The sequence below is a fragment of the Typopeltis vanoorti genome, chromosome 10 (genome assembly GCF_054136105.1).
Source record: "Typopeltis vanoorti isolate ZY-2024b chromosome 10, IOZ_Tvanoo_1.0, whole genome shotgun sequence".
In the NCBI taxonomy this organism is placed as follows: Eukaryota; Metazoa; Arthropoda; class Arachnida; order Uropygi; family Thelyphonidae; genus Typopeltis; species Typopeltis vanoorti.
The window spans coordinates 84,856,427-84,875,398 of record NC_143558.1 but is presented as its reverse complement, the minus strand read 5'-3'; the positions used below and the strand labels follow the sequence as shown (position 1 = coordinate 84,875,398).

Here is an 18,972-nt window from a genome sequence, read left to right as displayed (position 1 = left end):
TTGGCCCGATGAACCTTTTGACTGGAATGGTGATGAGATTCAGCATCTTTCTATAGACTGAGATATGTAGGTTACCATCTGGTTGGCAAAGAATTAAAAAATCTTTAAATTAAAAAAGATTTTTTAATTCAAAGAATTAAAAGATCTTTTTTAATTTAAAGATCTTTTAATTCTTTGCCAACCAGATGGTAATTCTTTGAATTAAAAGATCTTTTTTAATTTAAAGATCTTTTAATTCTTTGCCAACCAGATGGTAACCTATATATCTCAGTCTATAGAAAGAAGACTCATACAGTCCATTATATCCATGCTGAATCTCATCACCATTCCAGTCAAAAGGCAGGAACTATTAAAACACTGGTTCATATACACACTGGTGTGTGTGTGTGTGTGTGTGTGTGTGTGTGTGTGTGTGTGTGTGTGTGTGTGTGTTTTTTTAGTTAGGAAATTTATTGACCTTTTTCGCTCTTTGGAATTGTTAGTTATTGTTCAATTACCTTTATAAATGTACTGAAGATACCTGCGATGCACAGGTGAAAATTATACTATTAAATAATAATTTACGTGAATTTTTCCGTTATTATATTTTTAAATTCATATGTCTGCTATGTGCTGTAGCATCTTCCATGCTTTGTCTGTGGGGTATATATATATATATATATATATATATATATATATATATATATATATATATATATATATATATATATATATATATATTTATATAGAAGCATATTGCATACAACTTATGACAAAAACTTCAATTTTGTTCGAAGCCTATATTGAAGCTTGCAATAGTTGTAAATAAATAAATTGAAAGGGTAGAATGTAAAGAACCCATCTTTTGGTCGATTCCTTACAAAGTTCTGTTCAATGCAATTTCTACTTTTCCATGTTTTACCTTTCTCACATTCAGAAGAGAACATTGTGACATTGGGTATAACTCCTTATCTGCTTTTCTGTTTTCTGACTTTCTTATTAGTTAAAATAATCCTTTTCATTCTGTACCTGGAATATAAAAATAATACAGACTAAAAACTTAACAAAAAATTACGAATATTTTGACAATTTAAGGCAGGATAGCAAAAAAGTGTTTCAGAGAATGCAGTGGGAGGAATGAACAGTAGTGGCTGAAAGTAAGGTGGATGATAAGGTGACATTGAGGAGAGAAATAGCATGCTTACATTAAGTCCTTCACCAGACGAAACATTAGGTCAAGTGACTGAAGAAACTAATGGCATGTGGTACAGCAAGGAGGGAGAATGAAAGAAAAAGTGAATGGGAAAAAGTATAAAAGTGTGAGAAACTGGGAGTAAGAAAATGGTACTGTACAGGGATTTGATGATGTGAGGTGTACTTAATGAGAAAGTGATGAAAGCATGTTTCCAACATGTGAAGATCAAGGATGTTAGTGAAGCTGTTTGCAGATAGAGGAAGTGAAAGGATTGTTTTGGCAGGTCCATATGATTTGAAAGATGAGCTATATGCAATTAGAGGGAAGATTGCTAATGGGTCAATGAGAAGATGGTTGGGAGGAAGTGGAGTGAATGCCTGATGAACTGCATTTGAATGGCTTTGGAGTTAAATGTTTCGAGAAAATGTTGTTCAGCAAGAGGTTGGAGATGCAAAATCAGGGAAACTAGAGATATTAGGGGGAATGCGTTGAGCATGTGTCTAGCCACCCCTGAGACAAATGAGGTTAAGGAATTATAGGAAGGGCCACTACCCAGACCAGTTTCAACCTTTATTGAGCTCTCATCAGTAGGAGCTAGACTTGTGTGTTTTGCATTATGGGATGTTAATGTGAAGTTATTAGCTTCTTTATACAAGTAGCCTAGTCATGAAAATACTTCACACAAAATTTATTTGCTTACACTTGATTAAAGGATTAAACAAGAATATAATTTCTTGATGTCTTTAATATAATGTATAACCAAATGAAAATATTTCAACAGTTAGCAAAGTGATGGAAGCAGTTGAATTCGTTGAGATAATAAGTGATCACTGTGTAAGTACATCCAGATGGGGATTTTGCAGTTACTGATGTCACAATTGGCATCCTCTGTCATAATTATGACAGAGGCTGATGTCATAATTGGGGTAGATGATCTGAAGGTGCTCAGCATATTGAAAAATATCAAATGAATATAGCTGTGTGGGATGGTATGTCAGCTCATGTGCAAGAGAACAGAAGTAGCAAATTGCCAACCATTTAGTATCTTAGGAGTGATGGTTAAAGTAGTAGAAAAATTGATTAAAGGTAAAATTCTGGAATGAGTGGATAGGAATTATGGTATTTTATGTGGGACAGCACAATTTTGTAAAAGATAGGTCCTGCCTTAGTAATTTATTCACATTTTATAATTTCCTTTATCCAGTTCTGCTGGACTTTTTGTAAAGGCATTCAACAGAATACCACATGTGAAATTACATCTTTCCTTTAGTGTTACATGGTGATCAGCATTCATTTCAGACAAATTATTATTATTATTCGTGACACCTCTAAGGAGTCTGAAGACTCATCGCAGGAGGACACCTACTGTACAACTCTCCATCTCCACTACTACACATAACCTCTACTACCAATCACCTACATCAACGCCATCTACTGCCCACAACCACCACCACCACAGCTAGTATTTTTTGTTTGGAAAATTGCATGTGTTCTGAAGGGCCGATTTGTCTGTATGAAGGATGAAACACCCGAGTTTCCGGGAGAAAAAACCCTGCTACCTCCGTATGAGATCGGCTAACTCACCTTCAATTGAAAAAGTCCATATAAAGATTCCTCTCATCATGATGAGAATCGAGCTTAGGCCTTTTCCAATCGAAGGGTGCAGCATACCGTCGTTCTTCTAATTGCGCTATGGAGGTGCTACAATTATGGCGACTGCAACTGTGTTAAAATTGATTGCTTTAATTTACTGATGTTTTGACCTTCATATTAAGGTCATTTGGAGTATACACATAGAGACATGTTTTATTACATTTCAAGCAGTATGCCAAAGAGACAATGATTTGATCAACCGTTATTCTACTGGCCTGACCTCTAGTGGAGGAAAAAAGCTACATCAAAGCTATATTCTGTTAAATTTTTTCTTGACAATTATTCATAAGACTATTATACTTTTTTATATAATCTTTATCAAGTAGCTTTATTTTATCCTCCTACATGTTTTGCCAATCTGTTTCAATGCATCCTTAGGGAATACAAACTAGTAAGCTAAAATGAAGGTTACAGACTAGGTTATAACCGATGATTCTAAATCATACAAAAAATTGGTATTGTGCGTGACAATGTGCGTGTCTCGTTAACGTGATTTATTCGTAATGGCTCATGACGTAATTGTTATGAAAGTTCATTTCTTTGATGTTTAATGATCTGATAAAAGTTTTCCAAATTTCTGGTAAAATTAGACCTTGATTCTTGTTTAGGTTTTCAGTTTTACGAACGACTGTAGCTGCTTCTTTAAAGGTTCTTGAATGGTAGTTATCTTCTATGTATGGCATAAGGCTCTTATCCCACTCAATGTGATGGTTAGTAGAGGCAAAGTGGCATGAAAGGCCTGAAATGTCTTGTCTGTTATTTCTGACATATCCTATGTGTTCTTTCTTTCTCGTTTCAAAGCTTCTAGATGTCTGACCTACGTAACTAATACCACATGAGCAAGGAATATTATATACTCCAGAGTACTTGTAGAATGGGTGAGGATCTTTCGGTGATCTTAAAAATTTCTGAATAGTGTTGATTGGTTTGAATGCCACTCTGATCCTATGTGGTTTTAAAAGGTTAGCTAATTTTTTGGAAAGGTTGTTGACAAAAGGAATCGTAATTGTACTGATATATTGGACGTCATCACGTTGTCGATGTGGTATATCAGTAAATAGAATCTTGTTATAGAGTCTTTTTGGGTAACCATTTAAAGAAAGTTCTCTAGATATTGTGGTTAATTCCGTTAGTAGGTCATCCTTGTCTAAAAAACTGCCATTCCTTGACATTTTAATAAAGAAACAATCCAATAATAGTATCAACCTATCTGTATACAGAAAACCTACAAATACTGGACGTTACCTCCATTTCAACTCAGCTCATCACATATCTCAGAAACTTAGTATTATCCATAGTCTCAAGAAAAGAGCTATACAGTATACGACAGACAAGGATGACCTACTAACGGAATTAACCACAATATCTAGAGAACTTTCTTTAAATGGTTACCCAAAAAGACTCTATAACAAGATTCTATTTACTGATATACCACATCGACAACGTGATGACATCCAATATATCAGTACAATTACGATTCCTTTTGTCAACAACCTTTCCAAAAAATTAGCTAACCTTTTAAAACCACATAGGATCAGAGTGGCATTCAAACCAATCAACACTATTCGGAAATTTTTAAGATCACCGAAAGATCCTCACCCATTCTACAAGTACTCTGGAGTATATAATATTCCTTGCTCATGTGGTATTAGTTACGTAGGTCAGACATCTAGAAGCTTTGAAACGAGAAAGAAAGAACACATAGGATATGTCAGAAATAACAGACAAGACATTTCAGGCCTTTCATGCCACTTTGCCTCTACTAACCATCACATTGAGTGGGATAAGAGCCTTATGCCATACATAGAAGATAACTACCATTCAAGAACCTTTAAAGAAGCAGCTACAGTCGTTCGTAAAACTGAAAACCTAAACAAGAATCAAGGTCTAATTTTACCAGAAATTTGGAAAACTTTTATCAGATCATTAAACATCAAAGAAATGAACTTTCATAACAATTATGTCATGAGCCATTACGAATAAATCACGTTAACGAAACACGCACATTGTCATGCACAATACCAATTTTTTGTATGATTTAGAACCATCGGTTATAACCTAGTCTGTAACCTTCATTTTAGCTTACTAGTTTGTATTCCCTGAGGATGCCAATAGAAACAGATTGGCGAAACATGTAGGAGGATAAAATAAAGCTACTTGATAAAGATTATATAAAAAAGTGTAATAGTCTTATAAAGCTATATTCTATTTATAACTGTTATAAATAGAATACAGCTTTGATGTAGTTTTTTTTTTTTTTTTTCACTAGAGGTCAGGCCAGTAGAATAACGGTTATCAAATTATTGTCTCTTTGGCATACGGTTTGAAATGTAATATAGATTGTGTGTGCTTGCATGCATGCATGCACACACCCTCCAGATTATGATCTTAATATGAAGGTCAAAATGTTAGGAAATTAAAGTAATTAATTCTAACATGGTTGAAGTCTCCGTAATTTGTCTGAAATGTATTACATAAGTTGAAACCAATGAGAATAGATTTTGAAGCTGGTGGCATGGATAGTGGGAGGGGGAGTTGACAGACAATTGGAGAGTGTTGTGTGGTGGATTGGAATCAAGATGAATGAGGTTGACTAGTGGAGTGCACCAGCACTCTGCACTTAAATGATGTTGGAAAGATTTAAAGGGGGGGGGGTATATTCAGTTGTTTGCTGACATTGCAAAACTGGGAGGGTGGTAGTAGTTGATAATGTGATGCACATATTCTGCATGATTTAAATAAATTGGCAGTGTGGGTGAAGGATAATGGTTGTCAATTTAATGTTGCAAAATGTAAGGTAATGCACTTTGGGATGAAAAGATTACATACTTTGTATCATATTAATGGTAGTGGATTACAGAAATTGATGTGGCTAGGGATTTGATGGGCAGTGGTAGACAGAGGATTTGAAGGGAGAGGACAAGAGTTATGTAAGAGTAGTTAGTAAGGGTGTGCAGCAGACAAGATTCTTCGCTCAGAGAGTGGTGAATGAGTGGAGTGTATTACCAGAGGTAGTTGTATCATGCTGAAAAATGAGTTGAAAGAGGTGTATAATAGGCAATGTGTGAATAATGGTTAGTGTGCCTCCCACAATGAGTCTTTTGACTCCATAGATATCCATATAATAATTTTTTAAAAACCATTTCTCCACATATGGCACTGATGTGATCCATGTTTTACAACTTTTCATACATGGAGTTGATTAAAAAAAAAAATAAAAAAATAACCAAATTAGCTTCTATTATCTGCTCTCCTAAAGATCACATTAGGTTTTTCACTATTTGGTAGACTGTGCCTTTGATGTTGACCTTAATATTGAAAAAGACCACAGTTCTCTGCTGCTGCTAATACAAGCCATACGTTGTGTGAAGACTTGGCATAGAACATTCTTTTATGGGGGGAAAGGGGTTCTGGAAAGTTCTGATAAACACCTAGAACAAAAATGATATTAAAGCAACTAGTATAACAGTCAGTTGAATGGCTATATCAGTTGCTTATTAGATGAAACATGGAGCTTAAAGGGTTTTAAGATATGTTCTTTCTTGTGTAATAAATTTAGTTTAATCCTTTATCCAAGTGTAAGCAAACAAAGTTTGCACCTGAAAATATCTTCAGGACTGAGGTAAGGTGGTACATCTCTTGGCAACTTGTAGCAAAGATGGATCAAGCTCTCATTACTCCTTGTCTCAGTATCTCCCATAATGCAAAGCATATCTCTTTGCGGACATGTATATTGCTATGCATTAAGGGAAGGGCCACTACCCACTGGTTTCGACCTTTATTGAGGTCTTGTCAGTGGGAGGCAGACCCAGAGTGGTGATATTAAGCCAAAAGCAATGGAAGGGTCATATTTACCTATACGAGTTAACAACCGGTGTACCACCTTATTATTAAATTACTCTGGATTGGATTTAGAGAAAGATGATGTAAGTTTATTTTGCACTTGGTTAGACTATAATAAATTTAGTTTAATCCTTTATCCAAGTGTAAGCAAACAAAGTTTGCACCTGAAAATATCTTCAGGACTGAGGTAAGGTGGTACATCCCTTGGCAACTCGTAGAAAAGATGGATCAAGCTCTCATCACTCCTTGTCTCAGTATCTCCCATAAAGGAGTGATGAAAGCTTGATCCATCTTTGCTAAGAGTTGCCAAAGGATGTACCACCTTCCCTCAGTCCTGAAGTTATTTTCAGGTGCAAACTGTTTGCTTACACTTGGATAAAGGATTAAACTAAATTTATTATAGTCTAACCAAGTGCAAAATAAATTTCTAACATTTTTCTCTAAATCCAGAGTAATTTAATAATAAGGTGGTACACCGGTTGTTAACTCGTATAGGTAAATATGACTTCTCCATAGCGTCTGGCTTAATATCACCACTCTGGGTCTGCCTCCCACTGACAAGACCTCAATAAAAGTCGAAACCGGTCTGGGTAGTGGACCTTCCTGTAATGCATAGCAATATACATCTCTGCAAGGAGATATGCTTTGCATTATGGGAGATACTGAGACGTGGAGTGATGAGAACTTGATCCATCTTTGCTACAAGTTGCCAAGGTATGTACCATCTTACTTACCTCAGTCCTGAAGATATTTTCAGGCGCAAACTTTGTTTGCTTACACTTGGATTAAAGGATTAAACTAAATTTATTATAGTCTAACCAAGTGCAAAATAAACTTCCAACATCTTTCTCTAAATCCAGAGTAATTTAATAATAAGGTGGTAGACCGGTTGTTAACTTGTATAGGTAAATATTACCTCTCCATTGCTTTCAGCTTAATATCACCACTCTGGATCTGTCTCCCACTGACGAGACCTCAATAAAGGTCGAAATCAGTCTGGGTAGTGGCCCTTCCCTTAATGCATAGCAATAGACATGTTCTGCAAGGAGATATGCTTTGCATTATGGAAGATACTGAGACATGGAGTGATGATAGATTGATCCATCTTTGCTACGAGTTGCCAAGGGATGTACCTCAGTCATGAAGATATTTTCAGGCACAAACTTTGTTTGCTTACATTTGGATAAAAGATTAAACTAAATTTATTATAGTCTAACCAAGTGCAAAATAAACTTCCGACGTTCTTTCTTGTGGTTATATCAATTGCTTTAATATTATATTTGTTCTAGGTGTTTATTAGAACTGTTCAGTCCCTTCCCCCTCGTATATTGATAGAAGGTCATCTGCCTGGGTTGTCATGGCTGAATAATTATGAGTCATAGCATGCCCTTTATAGTTTGTCAATTTTATAATTTTTACACTTTTTACAATTTTATAATTACCTTCTTTCTTTATATAACCTACTCATGAAATCGAATGGAAAGTATGATTCTATTATAGTGGTAATGGAGTGTTATTGTGGAAAGTTATGCACATAGATACATTTCAGTTCTTGTTTACTAGCATGTTCAGATAAACATGATTTATATAAGTTAATGTAATAAGTGTTTTTTGTGTTCAGAGCTTGATGAAGAAGACTGTGAGCGACGTAGAAGTGAATGCCTAGATGACATGGCCGATCTCGAAAGGCAGTTCCTGCATCTTAGAGAACAGTAAGTATATTTTAGTAACTCATAAAAGGTAATGGAAGATATTAGTGTTCAGAGAGTATATAATTTCCAGATATATGTGAAGTTTTTGCGAATAGGTATGTATGATCACAGAGTATCAAGAATAAAACTATGGAAACGGAAATGCTTACTTACAGAGTGTGGTTAATCTTCAAAATAGTATCTATTTTGAAGAAGATTATATTAATAAAAGCAATAAACACCAAAATAGGTGTTTATTGCATTTATAGACATTCAACTAATACTTGTGATTAGACTTACATTCCAGTATATTCAACTATAGATATTAACTGCTTTTGGAAAACGTTTAATTTTTTTGCCATTTTTTTATTTATGTTAGGTAACCTCCTGATGATGCTGTTATTCATATAGACAGTAAAATGCGTAGAGGAAATGCATCCAGTATAAATAAGCAGTTGTATATGAGTTAAAAACCTGGTTATTATCAATCAAGCAAATCTAGTTGTAGTGAATCTCAAAAATAAGAATTAGCCTTTTAAATCTTCTTCCACTTTCTCTTGATTTATATCAATTGTTAATATGTTGTTTTCAGAAAAATAAGCAGAAAATTAGAAATAATTCTCACAATCCTGGGTGTATTAATGGCTATTTTGGTATCATTGTTGCTAGGCTATTTATTCCATTTTAAAAATTATTAGATAAGTTTTTGTTTTATATAATTATATTCTAAATTATATCTAGCATATGTCTAGTACACATGTACTAGACATATTAAATGTCTAGTACATGTGTAAATGTCTAGTACATGTCTAGTACACATGTACTAGACATATTTAAATAACTCACAATGGTACACTTAACAAAAAAATGTGGAATTTCATTCAAAAACTCTAATATATGCCCACATAACACAGGATGAAATATATTGGAGTTTTTGAATAAAATTCTGTATAGTTTTTGTTACATGTATAAGCCGTGAAAGTTGTTGAAAAAATAATCTTATTAAAAGCAAACAGGTGTGTGTATGTATATATATATATATATAATTATTATTATTTTAATTAGATATAATTTTTATTTTAAAGATTATATAAAGAAAGAGCTTCTCAACTTGCTGCAAAACTTGAAGAGGTTAAAGCAGGAAAGGCACCTGAGTATCTTCAGCCCCTTGAAGACCTTCAAGAAAATATGAGGATCCGGACAGAAGTAGCTGGTTTGTACATATTTATGCATGTTCCTGTTGGGTGTTGACTTTGAAAGATTCAGACATTCAGACTGATGACCAGTGTTTTCTAGCTCAAAAAAAAAAGTATCTATCTTGCATGCATATATCAAGAAGCAAAATATATATATTCTCAACACAATCTGAGCTATATATATATATCATAAAATGATATGTGTTTGTGTGTATGTCTAGCATGTGTAAATACATCTAGTATTTTTTTCTATTTTAGTTGAAATTAATTATTCAAGTCTGTTTTCGATTTTGTTTACTTCATTTTAACTTGTGTATAATAATGAAATATATTTTAATTATTAAACTTTTCAATTCTAAATACATTTCATTTTTTTATTTGAAGTTTCCTCTAAAGAAAGGGAGGGAGGCAATAAGCTTGAATATTTGGTGTGTAAATTTGAAAAAAAAAAAAAAAATTGATATTTATATAACATTTTTAATACATTTTGAAAATAGTGAATTTTACTAGGCCTTCCTTTTAATTACAGAAAAATAATAAAATTATTTGGCCATGCTTTATTAAATAGAATTACTAAATTATTGAATAGGATTGAGGTCAAAGTTGAGGTAGGCCAAAGGAGATGCCTGAGGAACGGGCAGGTTTTAGTAAAAGTAAGGGCACTAGAGATCAGATACTTTGTCTTAGACAGATTGTAGACAAATATAAAGAATTTATACTCCCTCTGGTAATGTGTTTCTTAGACTACTTTAAAGCTTTCGACTGTGTTCAGCATGTGAAGCTGTGGAAAGTAATAAAAATAATGGATTTTCCTCATTGCACTATCAGGTTGATAGCCAACTTGTACAGGGAGCAAGAAGCCATGGTAAGAACAGGGTGTTGGATTAACTGATTGTCTTCAGGTTGGAAAGCGAATTAGGCAAGGTTGTTTATCTTCTCGTCACTTGTTTAGTATATATGCTGAGTACATCATACATGAAGCATTGGATGAGTTCAAGACAGGAATTAGGATAGGTGGTAAGTCAATCAGTAATCTGAGGTATGCTGATGATACCATACTCCTCTGTAATGACAAGGAAGAACTGGGACAAATTCTTGATAAAGTTAATGAGACCAGTAACAGAGGACTTCAACTCAATCCTAGCAAGACAAAGATTATGGTTCTCAAAGGAAATACAAACAGGAAAGCTCTTGAGAAACAAGTGTAGCTTAATGGAGAAAGAATTGAGGAAGTCAGCAAGTTTGAGTATCTGGAATCCATTATTAATGTGAAGAATTGCTGACAGTTAGAGATCTTTCTAAAATCTGAAAGGATAGATCTATCTCCATGGGAACAAAGCTGGGGATTTTGGATGCAGTTGTTTTGCCAACAGTGACTTATGGATGTGAGACTTGGAACCTAAAGAAGTCAGATAAGAAAAGAATAGTTGATTTTGAGATGTGGTCTTACAGAACGCTGTTGAGGATATCATATACTGAAAGGTGTACAAATGAATGGGTGTTAGAAAAGATCAGTAGAACTTTAAGGCTTCTTAAGGATATTGACAGAAAGAAAGTTAAAATATTTTGGACACTGAAAGGATGGAAGGAGGACTTCTCAGAACAGTGATAGAAGGTAAAGTTCCTGGAAAAAGAGGAAAGGGCAGACCATCAATCAGATGGATGGATGGATGGTGTGTGTGTGTGTGTGGTGACTGATCTTCAGAGAGTCAAAGCCTCCAGAAAAGCATACAACAGGATATGGTGAGGAGGGTGTGCACATCAAGCATCGAAGTGACCATGTGGATGTCCAGTGAACAGGAGAAGACTTGCTTTATTATAAGTATCATTTTTTTTCATCTCTATTTGGATTTAATATTTGTTAATATTTAACAAGCACTTTCTTCACAATACAGTAATTTCTTTCTTAATCTTTTTTTTTTTTCTTTCCCTCTTTTACCTTTATGGTGTTGAGGGTTTCTATTCTTTATAACCACAACTGTTATACGAAGATAAGGTGGTTGGCCCTGTGCCTCCCTGTGTATCCTATGTCTATAGAAGCGTTATGTTTTCAAGGCCAGTTTGCCTGCTTGCAGGAGGAAAAACCCCCCAGATAAACTGGGGAGAAAAACTCTGCAGTCCACGCTCAAGACTGGCTAACTTGGCTCTGTCTGAGAAAGATCCTAAGCTCCTCACATCAGCAACATGAATCGAACCCAGGACACTCCTTTCCCAGGCATATGGTTGCGAAGTGCATAGCCACTCGGCTGACCATGCGGACAGTACAGTAATTTAATTATCAGAATCTAGCAAAGTGGTATTTTCGTTCTCATCTTTTTGTTTCCCCCCCACCACACTGTCATGCCTAACTCTCCTTTGCCTTTAATTATAAAAAGTGTTTAACATTATTATTTTATGTAAAATGGGGGGGGGGCAACCCCCTTTTGAGTCTTGAAAATTCAAGTAATCAGAATTCAAGAACTGGCCTACCAGTTCGGAACTCGGGGGGGGTTGGGCTGCGTAGTTGTCGGGGGGGTGGTGTGGAAGAGCTCCCTACTTTATATATGTGATTTTGATGAACAGCCTATTTTACTACCCACTGCAAGGTGATGGCCTCTCTCATTACAGGAGGTTTTGGGTCTATTACTCCCATGGTGACCCAATCCATATTGGGAGAGTGTATCTATATTTTGGTGAATGACGGTGGAAGACGATCACAAACTTCCATGCCTATGCAGAATTCAAACTCGCAGCTTCTTGGTTGGACAGTGGACACGCTAACCATTCGGCCAACCAGGCTGGCGTGCACGCACGCACGCACGCACGCACGCACGCACGCACACACACACACACACACACACACACACACACACACACATATATATATATATATATATATATATATATATATATGGGAATAAATTTTTAACTTGGGTATATTGTATATTAGGATAACCAAGCAATTTTATATGCTTGGTCATTTTAGCTCCTAATCCCAAGTATGCAAACAATTAAGTTTGCGCCTGAAACAAAGTTCAAGTCTAAAGATGGTACAACACCAGGGCAACTCATTGTAAAGGTGGTTAAAGCTTTGATCACTATTCTTAGTATTTTCCCATAATGTAAAGCACATCTCACTAGAAGATGTATACTGCAATGCATTATGGGTGGGGTCACCACCCATAATGCATTGCAGTATACATCTTCTAGTGAGATGTGCTTTACATTATGGGAAAATACTAAGAATAGTGATCAAAGCTTTAACCACCTTTACAATGAGTTGCCCTGGTGTTGTACCATCTTTAGACTTGAACTTTGTTTCAGGCGCAAACTTAATTGTTTGCATACTTGGGATTAGGAGCTAAAATGACCAAGCATATAAAATTGCTTGGTTATCCTAATATATATATATATATATATATATATATATATATATATATAGAAGCCCTGTTGTTGAGACCAAATGTGAAATATTTTAAGCCATTTCTGGCAGTGAAAATCATCTCTCATTTAAGGATAATTACAAAATATTCATGGCCATACCAGGATTCAAACCCATACCTGTCACCTGGCAACCAGGTTGGCATATATAGATAAAATTATTAAGAGGAATGGCATTAAACCTAATATCAAAATCAGAAATATTCAACTTATCTCTTTACTTTGTGCATTAGGTATAATGCTCCTGAACAAATAGAGCATAGTTGTAGTCTAGTTCTGTGGTTTGAAAACTGTTCATTAAGATATCAATATAGCAACCACATATTTGGAAATGAAAATCAGTTTAATTAAAATAACAGTAAAAAGTCTAATAGTTTTGTAAATTATCTGTTCTTAGCATCATGCTTATTCATTCAAAAACTGTCTCGTCTTTTTTTTAACAATCTTCTTGTACTAAGAAGCAACTTAAACAACCAGGTTAGGGGCATTGATCATTTTCTTTGCATGTTCTTGTAATGTTTATGCCAGTATTCTTTCTAATCTTACTGCTGTATTTATATCAAAATCTTACATCTTTATTAATACCTTTAGCTCCTTTTCCTGTTTTTCTCATTTCTTCCTTTACAGTATTCAAAACCATACTGTTTGATATAAAATTAGGTGAAAGAAAAGGTTACATGCTAATTTTTTTTTTAAATCTCCAAACCAATGAAAGTTTATAAACCTGTTGTACATTAGTACTATGGGTAGGCTAATAATTTTTTTTATATAGTTTTTTTATTATTTTATTTTTTTTACTCTCTCTCTCTCTCTCTCTCTCTCTCTCTCTCTCTCTATATATATATATATATATATATATATATATATATATATATATGATGAGGAACAGTCTATTTTACTAACCACTACAGGGTGAAGGCCTCTCCCATTACAGGAGGTCCATTATGATACATCCTCTGGTTTTACAATTGTATAAACAATTATGATTACAGCTATTTTGCCTGCTTCAGTTTAGGAGTACCCCTGTTTAAATGTCATTGGCTATTTACTCATGGATTCTTAGGGCATTATGAGTGTAGATGTACTAAAAAGTATATGTAGCCTAAGGAATAGAAAATTGCACATACCTTTTTCTGGGGTGTTGTGGCTTTTCCTCAGTCTGCGATGTCGAAAACTGCAGAGTGTGTGTGTGGGGGGGGGGTAGGCAGTTTGGTAGAATAAGTTAGAAAAACCCGGGTTTTTTTCGTAACATATAGAAACATATACTTTTATATAGGGTGGGGAAAAAATGAAAGGGTTAATTTTTTTAAAATAGGGAGGGGGAAGGGGAAAGGTGGTTGACGGGGTGTGGACCGTTTCGACTATTCGTGGTCGTCATCTGAACACATTGGGAAAGTGGAAGCTATGTCAGGTCGGGTGAGTGCTTCTGCTTTAGAGGTGTTTGTGTTGTCTCCTATTGGTCGGGGTTTTGACCTCAATTTTATGTTGTGAAGCTTCCAAACCTCGGAGATTATGTAGGGCCTGTGTACGTTGATAGAGTTCGCGTCACACTTTATAGCTATTGTTTCCGATATTCTGAGCATTGTTTCGTTGTCTTGTCTGTCTATTATGATGGCCTTGTCTATCTGCGGGGTGTGTTTTTGTTCAAGGGCGTGAACAGCTATTTCCGTTTTTCCTGTGTTTTGTATACGATTTTTCTGTTCACGTGAAATAGCTGTTCACGCCCTTGAACAAAAACACACCCCGCAGATAGACAAGGCCATCATAATAGACAGACAAGACAACGAAACAATGCTCAGAATATCGGAAACAATAGCTATATAGTGTGACGCGAACTCTATCAACGTACATAGGCCCTACATAATCTCCGAGGTTTGGAAGCTTCACAACATAAAATTGAGGTCACAACCCCGACCAATAGGAGACAACACAAACACCTCTAAAGCAGAAGCACTCACCCGACCTGACATAGCTTCCACTTTCCCAATGTGTTCAGATGACGACCATGAATAGTCGAAACGGTCCACACTCCGTCAACCACCTTTCCCCTTCCCCCTCCCTATTTTTAAAAAATTAACCCTTTCATTTTTTCCCCACCCTATATAAAAGTATATGTTTCTATATGTTACGAAAAAAACCCGGGTTTTTCTAACTTATTCTACCAAACTGCCTACCCCCCCCACACACACTCTGCAGTTTTCGACATCGCAGACTGAGGAAAAGCCACAACACCCCAGAAAAAGGTATGTGCAATTTTCTATTCCTTAGGCTACATATACTTTTTAGTACATCTACACTCATAATGCCCTAAGAATCCATGAGTAAATAGCCAATGACATTTAAACAGGGGTACTCCTAAACTGAAGCAGGCAAAATAGCTGTAATCATAATAGTTTATAAAGAGGAGTAACATGGGAGTTTTCCCAGAAATAATATATGTATAAACAATTTTATTTGTTTGTTTAGCTCCTATATGATTGACCTTAACTTTGGAAATGTGTTTCCTGAACAGCTGGAGATTACAGTTCTTGGGGGGAAAAAAAGCTACACAAGGTACAGTTCTAAAAAAAAATACAGGGGTAGATAGAATGAAAGAGAATGATAAGAAGTTGATTTGTTAAGTTTTATGCCTAATTGTTACTGGATGTTGACTAACAGCTGCACATTTTTGAAAAGCTAAAAGGAAAGCAGAGAAATGATGTGGCTAATTTGAAATTCATGGAAACAGTGCCTATAAAACACTACAGCAAAGCCAAATGACATTGGGAGTTGCTTAAAGTGGAAGAAATAGTGTCTTGAAAAAGATGCCAAGATTTTTGGATGCTGACTGTGGATGTGATGTGCTCATAATATATATAAGCCTGAGAAGAGCTTAAAACACTAGCTACAAAATATCTCAAGGCTTGGAACATTTGAACACTACAAGATTTGTCAAATGAAAGAGGAATGGAGTGTACCATCACCAGAAAAAAAGTATGGATAAGATTTGAGATTAATGAAGTGAGGTTATTATATATATATACGCTTACCACTCTGCCAGCCAGGCTGGCCGAGTGGCTAGCGTATCTGCTCCCCAGCCAAACGGCTGTGGATTCGAATCCCACTGTGGGCATGGATGTTTGTGATTGTCTGTGAAATACTAGTGGTGGTGGTCGACGATAGATGGTGTTGGTGTAGTTGCGGTCAGTTAGTGGATTGTGAGTGGTGGAGACAGAGTTGTAGAGTAGATGCCCTCCCTCGATGAGTCTTTGGACTCCCTGGAGGTGTGATGTAATAATAATATATAAGAAGAGATGTGAGTGTACTGTGGCATTGATGGAGAAATTGGACAAGAAAAAATCTTGACAAATAATGAATAATAAGAGAGAAATAGATGACCCAGGAGTGAGAAGCAGATCATAAGATGGCAGCTTGTTAAACAGATCTCTATTCTGGACTCAATTCAACGCCTTGAAGGTATCAAGATGGTGTAACTGTATGAGTTTATCCAAACCTTTTCATGTTCTGTGTCCATTAATTGGTGGGAACACTTTGTGGGCAATGCCTACGAAGTCACCTAGGGTTGGAAACGACTGAAAGGGAAAAACCACCACTCCACATAATGAAGAAGTTAGCTGTTAATGATATTCTCTACTGTTTTCAAGATAATTTTGAACGAGAATATTTTATTGCTGAATTATGTCTCCCTTTTTCGGATGAATTGGACAGGCATTTTTTTCATGTTGAGTAGATGCCAGATGAATATGGCATTTACTCAATAGTATAGGATGGGTATTGATTTGGTGCACTAACTTTGAAACTATCCAGCATCCATCAAGGATTCTCTTGATAATCTTTCTGATGTTTTTCTGGTGAAAGGTCAGAAGAGGCACACGTGCTGTTCTTGGCACAGCAGTAAATGAATTGATTTGGTTATCTGTACAAATTTGGAGGAGTTGACTAATGTCAGGAGGTTACATTAATTTTTCATAATTTACAGTAATACCATCTGGATGCATGAGAGACACGGTAAAAAACAGAACATTCAAGCAAGCAAGGCTTGACTGCTATGTGAGGATGAGTTAAGTTTTCTGGAATGTAGCACATGACTCCTGAGGAAACGGGTGATCCATTTTGCAAAGAGTGCAAAACAGACCATAAGATGATAACTTGGTAGGCCATCATGAAAGATCTTAGAAATGTCACATGATCACTGATGTTTCTTCATAGCTTGTTACCAAAAGGTGGGTAATGTTGATTGTGGATTAAGAGCAGCAGATTCACATTGGTGGTTACTAATTAATTGTTGGGCTGCCAGGTGTGTAAGAATTGACTGTTGATGAGTAACCTCCTTCATTATTTTCAGAGAACTGATGTGAGGAGAAACAATGATAGTTTAAGGCTGACTTATCTTCCTTTTTTGAGATTTGTTGAATATAGGCTTGCTCCATGCTGTAGAGTAGATGCCAAACAAGCATGAAAAATGGCAAAAATGATATAGGATAGATGTTAATTGCAGAACCTAACTGGGTGGATATCATCAAGACTAGAAGATATGTTAATATTGAGAATTCTTAACTGCTGTTAAGGATTCTTAACATTTAGTCTTCATCTGTACCTAATCACAAATTCTGACAATGATAATAACATGTAAATTACTTTTTTTTTTTTCTTTCTGCAATTGGTTGTGATTTTAATTTTCCACTTCATAGAACTTCTGACTTTCTCAGTACTGAATTACCAAGTACTGTAATCACTGTAAACTATGAAGCCAATTTTAGAAAATTTCATAAGTATCTTTAAAAAGACAGATTTTATTTAAGTGATTGATTACAATTACACATCTCAGCAAAACATATCTAGCGCCAGAGATCATTTATGGCCTAAGAATGCTCTTAGTAGTAGTACAGGTAACCCTCGTATAATGCGGATGTTAGGTTCCACAGAAATGCCGCATTATATAAATTGCGTTATGCGAGACTCGATCACATAGAAAAAGTAGAGTTATGTTCCAAAATCGTTTTTTAATTTTATAAACAACAATGACATATCCAACAAAAATATTTTTATTTAATTCAGGTAATTGATGTAAGTTAAGAAAACATATAAACTATGAAACAAAATACATAGTATAAACTTATAAAAATACAAATTGTACGTAAACTTCATTGTCCATCACCAGAAAATAAAGTGCTCAGCTTGAGATTAACACACTTATGATTTTTAATGCGCTTTCCTGGCAGAAAACGAAGACAACTTTCAACAATAAACACTTTATAGGTGACTAGTTGATGTACTTGCGTGCTAAAGGGTATTTCCCTAATATAAATTCGCTACTTATAACTACATTGTAAAGGTTGAGCAAGCTAACATCACTCTTATCTCAGTATCTCCCATACTGCAAAACACATCGCTTTGCGGATATGTCTAATGTTATGCATTAAGGGAAGGGCCACAACCCAGACTAGTTTCGACCTTTATTGAGGTCTCTTCAGTGTGAGCCAGGCCCAAGTGGAGATACCAGGCAGAAGCATTAGCAAGGTCATCTCTACCTATAGGAGTTGCCAAACGGTGTGCCACCTTTTTAATAAATTACTTTTTAATAAATAAATTTTAATAAATGCTTCTGTCTGGTATCTCCACTTGGGCCTGGCTGCCACTGAAGAGACCTCAGTAAAGGTCGAAACTAGTCTGGGTTGTGGCCCTTCCCTTAATGCATAACATTAGACATATCTTATCACTTTTAATTATTTTAATACAACAACAAAAAAAAAACAAATATATTGGAATAAAATATTTATTTCTCTATTTTGGAAAACCAAAGTTAGAAAAAAAACAACAGATTGATTACAAACTCACAAGTTACAGGAAATGCTGGTTGATGAAAAGAAAAAAGTTTTCATAGATGTAATGTGCTTTGGAATATTTAATATTTAAGTTACAATCAAGTTTTTACACTTTGCTTATAATCGTATTCACTCGGCTCGCTGTTTGATTTCCACCGATCCAAATTAAT

The 18,972-nt window shown here is 35.4% G+C and overlaps 1 protein-coding gene across 1 annotated transcript in view; it reads left to right on the top strand.

The window, feature by feature from the left end:
• The window catches only part of Brms1 (breast cancer metastasis-suppressor 1-like protein), a 113,276-nt gene that overhangs the window by 36,648 nt on the left and 57,656 nt on the right, over positions 1–18,972 (top strand). The window contains exons 2-3 of the mRNA XM_090398704.1: positions 8,292–8,382; positions 9,447–9,574. Coding sequence (XP_090254830.1) covers positions 8,292–8,382; positions 9,447–9,574 — 219 coding nt within the window. The remainder of the gene's footprint in view (positions 1–8,291; positions 8,383–9,446; positions 9,575–18,972) is intronic.